This window comes from Pteropus vampyrus, unplaced genomic scaffold (genome assembly GCF_000151845.1).
Source record: "Pteropus vampyrus isolate Shadow unplaced genomic scaffold, Pvam_2.0 Scaffold326, whole genome shotgun sequence".
NCBI classification, from domain to species: Eukaryota; Metazoa; Chordata; class Mammalia; order Chiroptera; family Pteropodidae; genus Pteropus; species Pteropus vampyrus.
Window position 1 is genome coordinate 256,761 of NW_011889107.1, and position 13,205 is coordinate 269,965.

A 13,205-nucleotide genomic window follows, 5' to 3' on the forward strand; every position below is an offset into this window, starting at 1 on the left:
TTTCAGGTGGTGGCTGCAGAGAATGTGCTGGAAAACAACCAACTGACTCAGACCCTCCTGACTAGCAGTGGGAGAGGACCGGGAAAGGGCTCCAGTGTTCCACTGGGAGGGAGGCAAAAACATGTAATCCTCATGCCGGCCAGTCAATGATCAACACACATCCACTCAGCGCCCGCTCTCTTCCAGGCACTGCCAGGCAGGAAGCGCCAGTGGGTCTTTAGCCACAGGAAGTCCACCGACGGCCAGGACAGGAGGACACAAAAGGGGAGTCCCAGCCAGGAGGGAGTCTTTTGGGGACAGCTTTCATTAGCCACATTTCTTCAGGCATATTATGTTTTCCAGAAGCACTTCTCATCCATTATTTGATCCCTATAAACTGTCATGAACCCAACAGGGCAAGTGGTATTAGCCCTACTTTTCAGTTGAAGAATCAGGCCCGAAGAAGCTAAGGGACTTGCCTAATATACAGCTTTCAGTGGCAGAGGTAACGCTAGAACCCTAAGCTTCTTATAATGTATGCAAAAAGCACTTTTTAGACTATGAAGTGTGACACCCCAGGGCATTTTTCAGTTAGCTCCTAATGGAGGCTGGGCGGGGCCCAGAGTTTACCTGGTCTCCCACAGGCCTGGGGTCACTGGGCTGGGGGGTGGGAGCACCAGGGTGGTGGAGCCTTGGGTAAAGAAGCTGCACCAAGTTAGGGAACTTCACTCCAGGACCAGGGTCTGAATTCTAAAAGGCTTTGGAACGTTGGTGACAGAAGGCCATTAGGGTAGGAGACGTCTTGGTAGAATAGACTCAAAGCCTCAAATAACAAAGAGAAGGGATAAACAGAAGGGCTTCAGAGGGAGATGTGAACATCATTCTGGATCACCAATGACTCTAGCCATTTGCGTGAGGGAAGCTCTGGGGGTGCCCCGGATGGAGGTGTGGGCAGGACTAAGGCCTCTGAGCCCCGGGACCTTGGTCCTGGGGACAGTGGTTCACTTCCCCTCTTTGGCTCTCATTTGTCAACAGAGGGTAGCAGCCTATGTGGCTTGACACTCTGTTTCTGTGTGGTCTTGATTCCAAGGCCTTGGGACCAGAATGACCCCTGGGTCTTCCTTACAGAGAGAGCCTCTGAGAAGCGTGGGAGTATAGGGTCAAGGCCCAGCTCAGAGAAAAAGCGAGCCTGGTCTGTGTGGAATAACGTGCGCCAAGTGGCTTCCATGTGTGGGCGCCCTGCCCTCTCTCAGACATTGACCAACTCTATCGACCATCATGACTCCATAAACTAGATGGCCTGGCCTGTTTAGAGGTGAAGGTGCAGGCTGCACAGCCAGCTCAGGCCATGGGTGGAAGTATTCACCTCTAGGGAGCACACTGTGACTGCCCACCCCCTAGTCCTCCTGAGAAAGGAGGGTAGAGGGTGAACCTGGCAGGGGCCCACAGGTCTGATGGGAAGGCTTCCCCAGCTGTTTCCTAGCTTGGGGTAAGTTACCTCCCTCAGCCTCAGCTCCTTGTCGATGAAGGGACTGCCCATCATGCAGGGCTGCTTGGAAGGTGAGATGATTAATGCATGAAAGGGTGCTCACTGGGTCCCCAGGAGTGTCCTTTCTGGGCTCTGGCAATAACCTCTGCTCCCCTTGATTGTACCTGTCTCACTATGGTAGAAGAGGGATCTGAATTCGGAACTGACTTCTCTACAACTGCTTAGACCCTGTTTGATTTTGGGGACCTGCAGACCTTCCCAGGAAGCACGTCAGCCTTTACACAGATCCATGTGGCTCTGGTCTTCCCAGCAGGAAGGGCCACAGGGGGTCCAGTGTCTGAAACTGCAAGCACCCACCTCTGACCCTTCAGAGGGCAGGCTGCTTCCCCAGCTCCCACTGGCTGGAGCTCTAGGCCATACCAGGGGCCCACGCCTTGGGCGGGCGCACAGGGCAGCCATTGTCTGAGCAGTGCCTGGCACCCTCTCGTTTGCATAGCCACGTGAAGAATGCAAGGGTGCAGGCTGGGGACGTGTCCCTGCAGAGGAGGGCCAGGGCTGTGGGGGAGGAAGTTGACTAGGGTGGGGGTCAGGCGGAGGAGGTGGGGAGTCAGCAGCACGACTCTGCCTTTCCTCAGTACAGTCCAGTAAAAGCAGGTGGCCTCTGGAGATGGAAGGGGACAGCCAGGGGCGGAGGGGAGGGGGCTAGTGGGAGTGGGAGCAGGGTTGTGATATCCCCCCTGCACCCATGGCCAAACTGAACTGAACGTGAGGGGATTGCTAATGAGCTGGAGGAGAGTTAAACATTCCCCTGCTCCAGAGGGCTAAGCTGGGATAGGAGAGAGAAGAGGGAGGTGGGTGCTAGGAGGGGGAAGCCTGAACCCCAGGAATGTGCAGAGGCCACGGCTCCCTCCCCTCCAGGATGCTCTGGAGCCGGGGGCCGGGGCCCAGTGCCTCCGGCCCCAGCAGGAGCTGCTAAGCCAGCCAACAGGGGATTAACGAACGGGCTGAACAGTCTGCCTTCCTTCAGGCTCATGCTGGAAGGTTGGTGCTATTTCCTACCTCCCTGCCAGAACCTTTGCTGACTGGCAGCCGGGTCTGACCCAGCCTTGACGGGGCCCCTCTTCTGCCCCCGCAGATCTCAAAGAGACCCCACAGTGTGTATTCCCTAGTGTGGCCTCTTCTGTTTTGAATACACATGGCTCCTAGGTACCTTAGACCCCCTCTCCCTAAAACCTCTTCGCCAGTCCACTCTCCATATCTGCCTTCAGAGTCCTGTCCAACCCTGAGGTCTTACCTGCTGCAGACTGGAATTCCATTTCCTTTCTGTCCTTCAGTCAGAGAGACAGAAAGCCCCCAGGGTCAGATCAGCCACGCAACATCCAAGTCGTCAGCTCAGGGCTGGTTCTTGGGGTAGGAATTAGAATTTTAGGGCACTGGCATCAGGTTCCTAAAGTAGTTTCCCTGAGGAGGGACCCTGAGGAGAGCAGGGTCCCTTCTCCCAGCCCCTCCCTTCTCTATCCCTGGGGGGTGGAGGCGGGGCGGAGGGGGGAGGGGGCACCCACCTGGGTCAAGGCCCCGCCCTTGCAGGGGGCTGGGCAGGAGCTTTGCTGGGGACCCTACCCTGGCTTAGGCAGCGGCTGTGGGCGGGCCCCTGGCCTTGCCAGCGCCTGGGCCTCCCCCTGCATTCTAGAGCCCCAGCCGCTGCCTATGCCGCTGCCTTGGCTGGGCTGCCACCTCTTCTTCTCATTCTCTGACCGCTGCTGCACTCCACCCACCCTGCCCAGCTGCTCCGCTCACCTGGCCATGACCCCGGCCCCCCCAGGGACCCTGGCCCAGCACTGAGCTCTGGGACCCCCAGCGCCCTCCCCTGGGCCATGGCCAATTCGGGCCTCCAGCTCCTGGGCTACTTCCTGGCCCTCGGTGGCTGGGTGGGCATCATCGCCAGCACAGCCCTCCCGCAGTGGAAGCAGTCCTCCTACGCTGGCGATGCCATCATCACCGCCGTGGGCCTCTATGAAGGGCTCTGGATGTCCTGCGCCTCCCAGAGCACCGGGCAGGTGCAGTGCAAGCTCTACGACTCACTGCTCGCCCTGGAAGGTAGGCCTCATGCCAGCTGGGTTGGGGGTGGGATGTGGGGTGGGGGAAGTTTAGAGCAAGCTTTCCCACAGTCTGCCATCTGCACTGGGCTCCAAGCTCCAGCCCCCCGCCCCTTTACACTTTTATAAATCTAGGACAACCCGGTACCTCACGGCAGGCCAGTTCTGCCACTGTAACCTTGAAAGAGTCACTGATCCTCTCTGCGTTCCTATGTCCTCATCCATAAAGGGGATACTATGACTTTTATAGGTTGATGGTAGGGTCAGGTGAGATGAGTGTCCGGCACTCAGAAAGGTTCAGGCAAGACCCTCCCTTCCACTTCTCTCCATGCTCTGCAGGCAGACACGCTTGTGCGCACACGCCAGTCCTGCCACCTAGACAAGCATGCCAGCATGCGGGTACACCCACACACATGCACACATGCACACGCATGTGTGCACACAGGGGCTCGGGCACACAGGTCCCTTTTCTCTTCCTTCTGGGGAATGGAAGTAAACCTGACAAGTTGGCTAGTAAACAGGTAGCTCTGTCCCTGGTTCACTGCAGCTCTGTTCTTGGCTCATGGCCAACCCAGGGACGACAAGCCAGAGCTGGGTTGCCATCGCATGGCCCCTGGGACTCTGGTCCCAGCAGGTCATCTGGCCCCCCTCAGGGATCCAGTGCCCCTGAGCTGTCCCCAGGCCCAGGACTTACTGAGCAGCAGGCTTATATGGCTGCCATAGGTAACTCAATGGGCAGAGGGGAAGGTGCCCAGAGTCAGAATGGCCAGTGGGGGAGGCATCCTTGCCTGAGGGCCACCTGGGCTAAGCTGGGCCTCAAATGCCCTCAGCTCTCCCTTTGGCCAAATCTGAAAGGCCCCAGCCAAAACGCAGCAGATTAGAGAACTCTAGCTGCCTGATCACTCACTACACACCGCTTGGAGGAGCCTACAAGGGGGAGTGAACAAAGGGGTTATGTGAGAAGCTCGACCCCGTCTTCACTACCTCCTCACACCTGCCCATGTGGCAGCCCATGGGGAACTTCCAGCTCCTGCCCCGGCCCTCCCATCCTGGGCTCCCCTCACCCGCCCACTTCTCCCACCACTGGCTCAGTCCCTCTCGCCCACCCAGGTCACATCCAGTCTGCACGAGCCCTGATGGTAGTGGCCGTGCTCCTGGGCTTCGTGGCCATGGTCCTCAGTGTCGTTGGCATGAAGTGCACCCGGGTTGGAGACAGTAACCCCATTGCCAAGGGCCGCATCGCCATCTCTGGGGGTGCCCTCTTCCTCCTGGCAGGTGAGTGCCCTGGCTCTTTCTCCATCATCTTGGCCATGGCCGGTAGCCACACCCTCGGTGGCTAGCTGGGGGCAGAGCTTAGCACTCCCTTCTTTGTCCTTAGGCCTCTGCACTTTGACTGCTGTCACGTGGTATGCCACCCTGGTGACCCAGGAGTTCTTCAACCCGAGCACACCTGTCAATGCTAGGTGAGTGCCAGGCATGACATGGGCCAAGTGATAAGCTGGGCCTCCTTCTCCACCACCTCTGGGGCCGCTGGCCTTTGTCCTGTAGGACACTCGGAAGGGAAAACAGTATGTGGCCCCAGATGCTGTCGCTGAAAACCTCTCTGGAGCAGGGAACCAGGCAGGGTGTGCTGGGCCCTCTGAAGGGGTAGAAGGTCCGCAGGAGCTAAGTGCTCTGGCTCTGGGCTTAAATCCCAGCTCTGCTCCTGCTGGCTGTGTGACAGGCTAGTTCCTTAATCTCTCAGCGCCTGATTTCCTCCCTGTAAAATGGAGATAGGACCGAAAGACCAGTGCAGTTGTGTGGGTTCAATGAGGTATTCAGGTAAGGGACTTAAATGCAGGGCCTGGGCCTTGGTGAGTGGAGCTATTGTTATTCTTGCAGGAAGGGGGTGAGAATGAGGCTGGAGAAGAGGGAGGACAGATCATGGAGGGCCTTGCAGCCATAGGAAGGTTTTGTTCCCTAGCCTGGGATAGAAAGCAGCTGACGGTTCCTCCATCTATGGTGTGAAGAATGGTAAGGAGAGGGCAAGACCAGTAAGGTGCTGTTGCAAAGGCCTGGAGCAGAAAGTTTGGGCCAGTGGAGAGTAGGTCAGAGATATTTAGAAGGTAGAATGGTCAGAATGTGCAAGGCCAAGGACGAGAGAGCCAAATAGGGGGTTCTATGAAGGGCCTGGGCCCCTCCCGGCTCTTCCCTCACCTCTCAGCTCTGCCAGGAGCAGAGAATGGTACAGTCTCAACCCCGGACATTGCAACGGGCCTCAGGCCCTGGTGCGGAGAGAGGATGAGAAAAGGTGCCTGAGCTATTGCAATCAGGAGGGCTTCCTGGAGGAGACAGAGGTGTGGGGAAGGGAGGAAAAGGAGACCTCAGGTGTAAGGCTTGTTCCCTGAAGCTGGCAGCTCTAGCCACGAAGCTCTGCCAAACAAGAGGCAGTTTAGCTCAGGGATGCCAGGCTGGCACTTGTCTTTTCATCCCTTCAACATTCCCTAAGGTCACCTGTGTGGCAAACCCAGTCCTGGGCCCTGGGAAAACAGATGAATCTGGTGCTGTCTGCCCTGTAGGCCCTCCCCAGGGAGCCAGGCAAGCAAAGGACTGAATGGTCACCTAGTGAGTCAGTGCAAGGCAGCCGAGCACAGAGGAGCCTAGGAAAGTCCCTTAGAGGAGGCGGCATCTGAGCTGGGCCCCGAAGGCGGGAGTGCAGAAGGCGTAGAAAGGGAGAAAGTCCAGGAGGGGGTGCCTCGTGCAAAGGCACAGGGGTGGGGAGACTCAGGGAGCTGCAGAGGGGCCTGGCTGGTTAGCAGAGACCATGTGTGGGGATCCTGGAGTGCCAGGCGGAGGGGTCTGACCTTCTCCAGAGGGCAGTGGGGAGCCCCGCCTGGGAGTTCTGTGGACCAGACCGAGATGAGAGAAATGGGAGGGATAGCCCTGCTCCTCCCCATGGGACCTGCAGGCCCTCCCAGACCCCATCCACTGGCCCGAGATTGCACAGAGCAGGCCCCCCTGGGCCTAGGTCACCCTGTGTGATGTTGACATGCTGGGGTGGAGGCAGAAGAAAGATGAGCATTCTTCTCAGCTTATACGGAGAGGCTGAGGAAACTTCTGAGAACCTACCCCCTACCCCCCACCCCCCGCCATCTCAGCTCCCCACACTCTGCCCACCCTCTGCAAAGGCCGAGGCTGCGGAGCCCCTGAGAAAGACTGAGGTGGTCTGGGTTTGCAGCCACATCTGATGGCATATTCTCTACACCTTATAGGTACGAGTTTGGCCCAGCCCTGTTTGTGGGCTGGGCCTCTGCTGGCCTGGCCATTCTGGGGGGCTCCTTCCTCTGCTGCACATGCCCGGAGCCTGAGAGAGCCAACAGCAGCCCGCAGCCCTACCGGCCTGGCCCATCAGCTGCCGCCCGAGAGTACGTCTGAGCCCGCCCTGGCCAATGGTCTCCCACTCAGCACTCTGCTGGCCCCTGCAGCACCCCGGGCAGGGCCAGTAGGGCACAGGGTGTTCCCCAAGCTCGCTTAGGACTTTGAGCAGCTTGTCCCCAACTTAGGCACCTCCCCTTGCTCTGAGACTCAGACTTAGACACTCTGAGAGGCCAGAGAGAGGTGGGACCCAGCCCACAGGAGCACACAGACGTGCAGGTGCAGGCATGGACCTGTCCGCACAGCCTCGTGGCACCAACGTGTTTTTCCACACCAGCCCAGGTGCCGGCCCTTTTACCAGTGGCTTATTTACTCACTGAAGGGCTACATGAGTGTCTACTCTGCTGGGCCCTGGGGACACAGCAATAAAGATGAACCTTGGGGCCCGTGCTCTGGGGTGGCCAGAGCCCTTGGCCTCCCCAGGCCCACAGGTTCCTCACAACCACCTGATGAAGGAGGCAGTGCCGGGATGACAAATGTCCCCGCATTACACATGAGGAAACAGGTTCAGAGAGACCAAGAGGCTTGGCCCCATTATCTCTGAGTTCAGGTCTCAGCCTCTTTCAGCATGCCCAGCCCTGCGGGGACACCCACACAGTCTAGGCCGGACCGCATCACCCCCAGCCCTGGGAACGGGCCCCAGGCAGTGCTGCTGTGAGGGACCAGGTATGACCCTGTGGCCGGTCCCTGGGCCTGAACCCCACAGCCCCTGCCCCCCACCCCCATTTCCCCCACTGCTGCTCACTCCACTAACCAGCTTTCCTCTCTTTTGACTTTCAGACCAGTTGTTAAATTGTCTGCCTCCGCCAAGGGCCCCCTGGGTGTATAATGTCCAGGTCCCTAGCCTGACCCTGGTCCCTGCCACATCTAGACTGTGTGTGTGGCATTTTTCGGAAAGAAAAGTGAACATCCAGCCCCAAGTGTGGTGTCATTTGATCCATTCCTGGCGCAGCTAGGGTGGAGCCTGGCTCAGGGAGGTCAGAGCTGGTCCCTGAGGTTGTTGGGCATAAAGATGGGGAGACAGAGGTCCAGGGTGGGTTACACAGCACATCCAAGGCTGATCAGGGCTCCTGCCCCCTGCCCAGTAACCTCCCCAGCATGGCTTGGGTTAGTACCAGGACCCATCCTGAGGCCTGGCCCAGTGCTGGGAGCCAGCCCTGGGATTGGGGAGCCCCTGGTCTAGAGAGAGACACAACCCCACCCAGGTTGCTTTGCTTGCCCCAGGGAGCCCTCCTGGGAGAGGAGAAAGTCCCTGGGAGGCCCTTCAGCTGGCTTCTGAGGATCAGAGCTGAGCCGAGGGAAAAACTTCAGGCGCTCACTAAGAGGAGAAGGGCCTGGGGGAAGGATGTTAGGGCCTTTCAGACATTAGGACTGTCCTGAGCAAGGCTGGAAGCTCCAGCTCTGCTCCCACACCAATGCTGCCCCCTTTCCACACCCACCAGTCCTCCTCTCCAGTCTGCTGAGGCCTGCTACATCCCGCTCCTGAACCGGGGCAGGGAGGGGGTGGCCCGAGGCTACCTGAAACTGCAGCTGGAGCTCCATCCTCACACAGAGGTACTGTCAGAGCCAGAAGGGCTTTTGGTTTCGAAGTACAGGTAACCACCCCTTTAGTCTAGACGCGGGTGACGTCCTCAGAGGAATATCAAGAAAATTAACCCAGATCAGCTCCTCCTGTCATGCTCAGGCCTCTCCCACCCCAAATGTCCTCCCTGGACTCTGAGTCGCTCTCTGACCGCTCTCTCAACTGGAAAGAGCTGACAGTGACTGCCTCTTGCCTTCCCTAAGCCCTCCTCAGCCAGTTCCGTTCTGGCTTCCTCCATCATCTTCTGACCACATCTCCCATCAAATCACAGATCCCAAGGACATAGCTCAGCGTTCACAAGCTTGCCTCTGAGAGGTGAAGTCAGACAAGATGACTGTTGAGGGCACTAGGGCGGGGCAGGGGGATGGGAGGAGAGAAGAGCTGCTGTAGGGTAACTGGCATGGGGCTCTGGCCTGGCAGCTGCCGCACATCCGTGGGAAGCCTTAGGAGTGGCTGTTTCATGAGGCCTGTCCAGCCTCTGGCCAGAAAGGGTGGACACCTGATCCTAAATGGGTTTAGCAGAGTCCTGACCCTCTCCTCCCAATTATGAATGAGAACTGTGAGAGTCCCTCTGGGGGCCTGAGCTGTAAGTCAGCTGTTTTCACCCCTGGGTATGTATTTGACACATCCCAACTTAAATTGGCCTGGGAACGGTCTGAGTTCAGGCAGATCCCAAGGGATTGCAACATGTGGTAAGCACTGAGGCCTAAAGTTGGGGCTACATTTCTCACTACTTTGAAGGGGGTCTCGGAGGGAAAAAGCCACCCTACAAGAAGCGAGGAAAGCTGAGAAGCAGCTCTGCCTTCTTCTACCTTTCCTGAGACCAGCTGTTCCATGCCACATCCTTCCAATAAATGACCCCTTTTGCTGAGATAATTTTGAGTTTGTTTTTTGTTACATATAGTCAAATGTGCCCTCGCACCAAATTTGGAACCTGGAAACTGTCACAGTGAGGGTTTTGTTGTGGGTGCCAGCTAAGCAGGATGGGATGCAGGGCACAGGCTCGATCTCCCTGCCCCAGGCTGGGGTTTGGCACCCCTTGCTATCTGGTCACGAAGCAGTTGTCCAGGAAACTGTTATCTCTTGAGGTTCAGAGTCTGTCATAGGCTTAAGACTATTACTGAACAAGGGTCCACGATCTGATGTGCATAGAAACCAATACTATGGCACCAGCTTTTAAGAAAAGGAGCTTTATGTGCAAGTCAACTGGCAAGAAAAGGCAAAGCTCAAATCTGTCTTCCTTGATCCAGGATACAGAACGGGGTTTGAAGGGCTGACAGTTAAGGGTTCACAAATGTTACTCATGAGATGTGTTTTACAAGTGTTCTCTTAAGTTGTGTATCCAAGGTTTAAACTTTCGTTCTGTCTTATTAGAAAAAGGCTAAAACCAAGTTCTGTGGTTATAGGACTTGGTAGGAAGATGTTGGGATAGAATGAGCTGACTGCTTCTTATGGATTTCAGGGATAGGCTATGAGAGACAAGCTCTCTGCCAGTGAGTGGGCCTGACAGCAGGGCAGGAACAAGGTTCAGTGTGATCCTTCATGAAAGGAAGCCCTTTCTGCCTATAGCCAGGGACTAGGGAGACGGAGAGTCAGATCACCACATACAACCCAGTTAACACACTGATTAACAATGCAGTGAGGTGCTGGCAATGGGAAGATGTCTGGGAGAAGTGGGAGGGGTTTAGGCTAGAAGAGTTTGGGAAGCCTGTCTGTACCAATCCCCTCACCCCACCAAGCCTCTCCTGAAGCAACCTCTTTCAAATGTCTACATCAAGGTCACCAGGGCTGCCAACCTGCAGCAGGGCCAACTTCCCTGGCCTCGCGGTTGGGCTCCTGTTTATTGACCCAGGCTCAAAGCTAGAGAACTGGGTGGAGACCCAGAAGGTGGGCCAAAAGTCAAACTTCGACTGTTGTTTATTAGCAAACATTGGTCTCCAGAGAATGAAATTGGCAGAATATGGTTTTGGGAGGAATATACCTGTATGCCCGGCCCTAAGGAGTACTCAGGTAACTAAGAGGAGTGAACTCAGGGCACTGGAGTAGCTGGCCAGGGGACGCATCTATTGCCTGCATGAGAATATGGGTATGGTCTGAGTATTAGATGCTGTCAAGAAATGATGGTTAATTCTATGTTCTATGTATTTTTCATTTTGTGTGATGATGACACTACGGTTATTTTTCTCTAAGCCTTTATCTGTTAGAGGTGCACACTGACATAATGGCTGGATTTGCTTTAAAATACTCTAAGAATGAAAAGGTCAGGGGTGGGGGAAGTTATGACTGGTAACCAGTGGTACTTAGGGGTTCACTCTGTGTAGACATCTGTAAATGAAATTAAAGGTTTAAAATCCCTTCAAGTTTTGCTGGTTGTATATTTAATGTATCCTTGCTGGCTACCTCAATAAACGTGAACACTTTAGAGCAGGGATCCTCAACCTCCAAACTGCAGATCGGTATTGGCCCAGTTCCTAACAGGCCATATAGCAGGTGAGTAGAGGGCAAGGGAGTGAAGCTTGATCACTAGCATCACCGCCTCAGCTCCACCTCAGATCATGAGGCATTAGAGTCTCATAGGAGCACTGGTTTCTAGTGCCAAAAATGTTGGGGACCACTGCTTTACAGACTTGTTACTCAAGGCACAGTCCTCCGACGGCAGTGTCACATCACCAGGAAATTGGTTGAAAATACGAGATCTCAGGACTCACCCCAGACCAAGTGAAACACTCAGCATGTTAACATGATTTCCAGGTGATATGTGCACACACTGAAATTTGGGAAACGTAGACCTATGCTGGTGGGAGCTGCGTGGTATCTCTCCTTTTCTAGATGAGATTTCAATTGAACTCCCTTATTCTCCATCATTTCCATAGTAGGTATATTGAAAGTGGGTCAACTTATGATTTTATCTAGAGTTGGCAAATTTCAGGGGGAGCCCCAACTAAACCTGATGCAGGTAAAACTGGAAATAAAGAATGAACAGAGTTGAGCTTCCTGACTTTTCTCCTCCTAGAGCACATAAAAATAATAGTTCAGTTTATGAGAAACTGCGGGCAATTTTATTCTGGACAACTCCTATTGAAAACAGCTAAAAATGTTGGGAGAAGCTTCATAGCATTAAAAGGCTGACATGATGCTATGGAATCACTTAGTGAAAACCTGAAAAGCACTCTCTCACCCTCTCCGACAAATGGTGGCCCATATAGGTACCACAAAACTCAGGAGCCCTTGCCTGGCAGGGGATGAGATTGGTTACGTACAACAGGAGTGAACAAATAAGTAAATTTACCAAAGATAACAGGAGGCAGGCTTCTCATGGTCAGAAAATCAATTTACGAAGGTGCAAACGGGGAAGACTAGAATAAATTCTGTGGTGTTGGATTGGAATTGCAGGTATCTGGATGAACACCTGGCTTTTAATATACATAAATATTAAAAGTTATAGTTGTGTATATACATGTGAGATACATATACACACACATACATATATCTATGAGCTCTATCTTCCAAAAAGGCCTAAAAGCAATGACACCCCAGGTAAGGGTGATTTCTGAATACAATTCTCCACTAAAAGGTACCAGAGCTCCATGGAGAAGTGGCTGATTTGAGTGCTGAGGTAAGGAAAGTAGAAAATAAGCTTGGAGTATATTGATGTTCCAGAAAGTGAATATCGATTAAAGTTCTGTCTTTAGCCGAGACAACTGAGCATCAAAATAAATAATGACAGTAATGAATTTTAACTCAGTGAATAAAAACATCCTGAATAAGGTCCATACTGATATGAATAATTAAATAAGTGAGGAAGAAAAAGCTCTACAGTAAAATGCCAACTAATACGAATAATTTATTAACTAGTAAGTACAAAATATTTTTTTACAATGAAACACAGGAGACATATCTTAATCAAGTGATAGCAGCATTGATAATGGGACAAGTCAAAATTGTGTGTCCCTTGATATAATGCAGAGAACACAGCATCATTTATGATATTCTTGCTAGAGGTACATAAATGGAATCTACTTACAAGACAGAAAAATCCAAATTGAGATTATTGTACAAAATAACTGCTTGCACTCTTCAAAACTATCAACATTATGAAAGACAAGGAAAGACTGAGGAGCTATTCCCGAGAGATTAAAGAGATATTACAACCAAATACAGTGAGTGATCCTAGATTGGATTCTGGACCTATAAAGGACATTCTTGGGACAATCAGTGAAATTTGAATGGTATCAGTGGTTTAGATAGTAGTACCGCATCAAAGTTAATTTCCTGAGCTTGATAGTTTACTGTGGTTTTGTAGATAGTGTCCTTATATTTTAGGAAATACACACTGAAGTAGTAAGAGGATGAGGCATTGGAAAAAATATTCATAGATACATATGAAGTTACAAAGCAAATATTTGCAGTATAATATTAAATGGCAATCTAAGCGAAGGGCATACAGAAATTCTTAGAACTATTCTTCTTGCAAATTTTCTCGTTTGAAATTATTTCAAGATAGAAAGTAAAAAAAAAAAAAAAATGTCTAAGGAAAATCTAGAACACTGAGAAGCTGATATTCTCAGAGGGCACTTGAAATCCAAGCAAACATAGATGCCTCTCAAGATGGCGATGGAAAGCTTTGAACTCACTTACAGTGAAA

General features: G+C 53.2%; 1 protein-coding gene across 2 annotated transcripts; it reads left to right on the plus strand.

Moving 5' to 3' along the window:
- The first annotated feature begins 2,133 nt into the window (after positions 1 to 2,133).
- On the plus strand, positions 2,134 to 9,436 carry CLDN19 (claudin 19). 2 transcript variants are annotated; one of them, XM_023521990.1, is made up of 6 exons: positions 2,134 to 2,509; positions 3,253 to 3,565; positions 4,675 to 4,839; positions 4,943 to 5,027; positions 6,816 to 6,968; positions 7,759 to 9,436. In XM_023521990.1, exons 2-6 carry the CDS (start codon positions 3,343 to 3,345, stop codon positions 7,805 to 7,807), a joined length of 675 nt encoding a protein of 224 aa, XP_023377758.1. In that variant the 5' UTR covers positions 2,134 to 2,509; positions 3,253 to 3,342; the 3' UTR covers positions 7,808 to 9,436. The 2 variants fall into 2 exon arrangements, 1 of the variants encoding a protein (XP_023377758.1); XR_002776773.1 differs by lacking the exon at positions 2,134 to 2,509 and having other exon boundaries at positions 2,519 to 3,565; positions 6,816 to 7,644.
- The last annotated feature ends 3,769 nt before the right edge of the window (positions 9,437 to 13,205 follow it).

Bases quoted from the DNA above. Each gene is read 5' to 3' on its own strand.
- CLDN19 (XM_023521990.1), top strand. From the start codon at position 3,343: ATGGCCAATTCGGGCCTCCAGCTCCTGGGCTACTTCCTGGCCCTCGGT. The intron at 3,566-4,674 runs GTAGGCCTCATG...TCGCCCACCCAG, and splicing joins CTCACTGCTCGCCCTGGAAG to GTCACATCCAGTCTGCACGA. The intron at 6,969-7,758 runs GTACGTCTGAGC...TTTGACTTTCAG, and splicing joins CCATCAGCTGCCGCCCGAGA to ACCAGTTGTTAAATTGTCTG.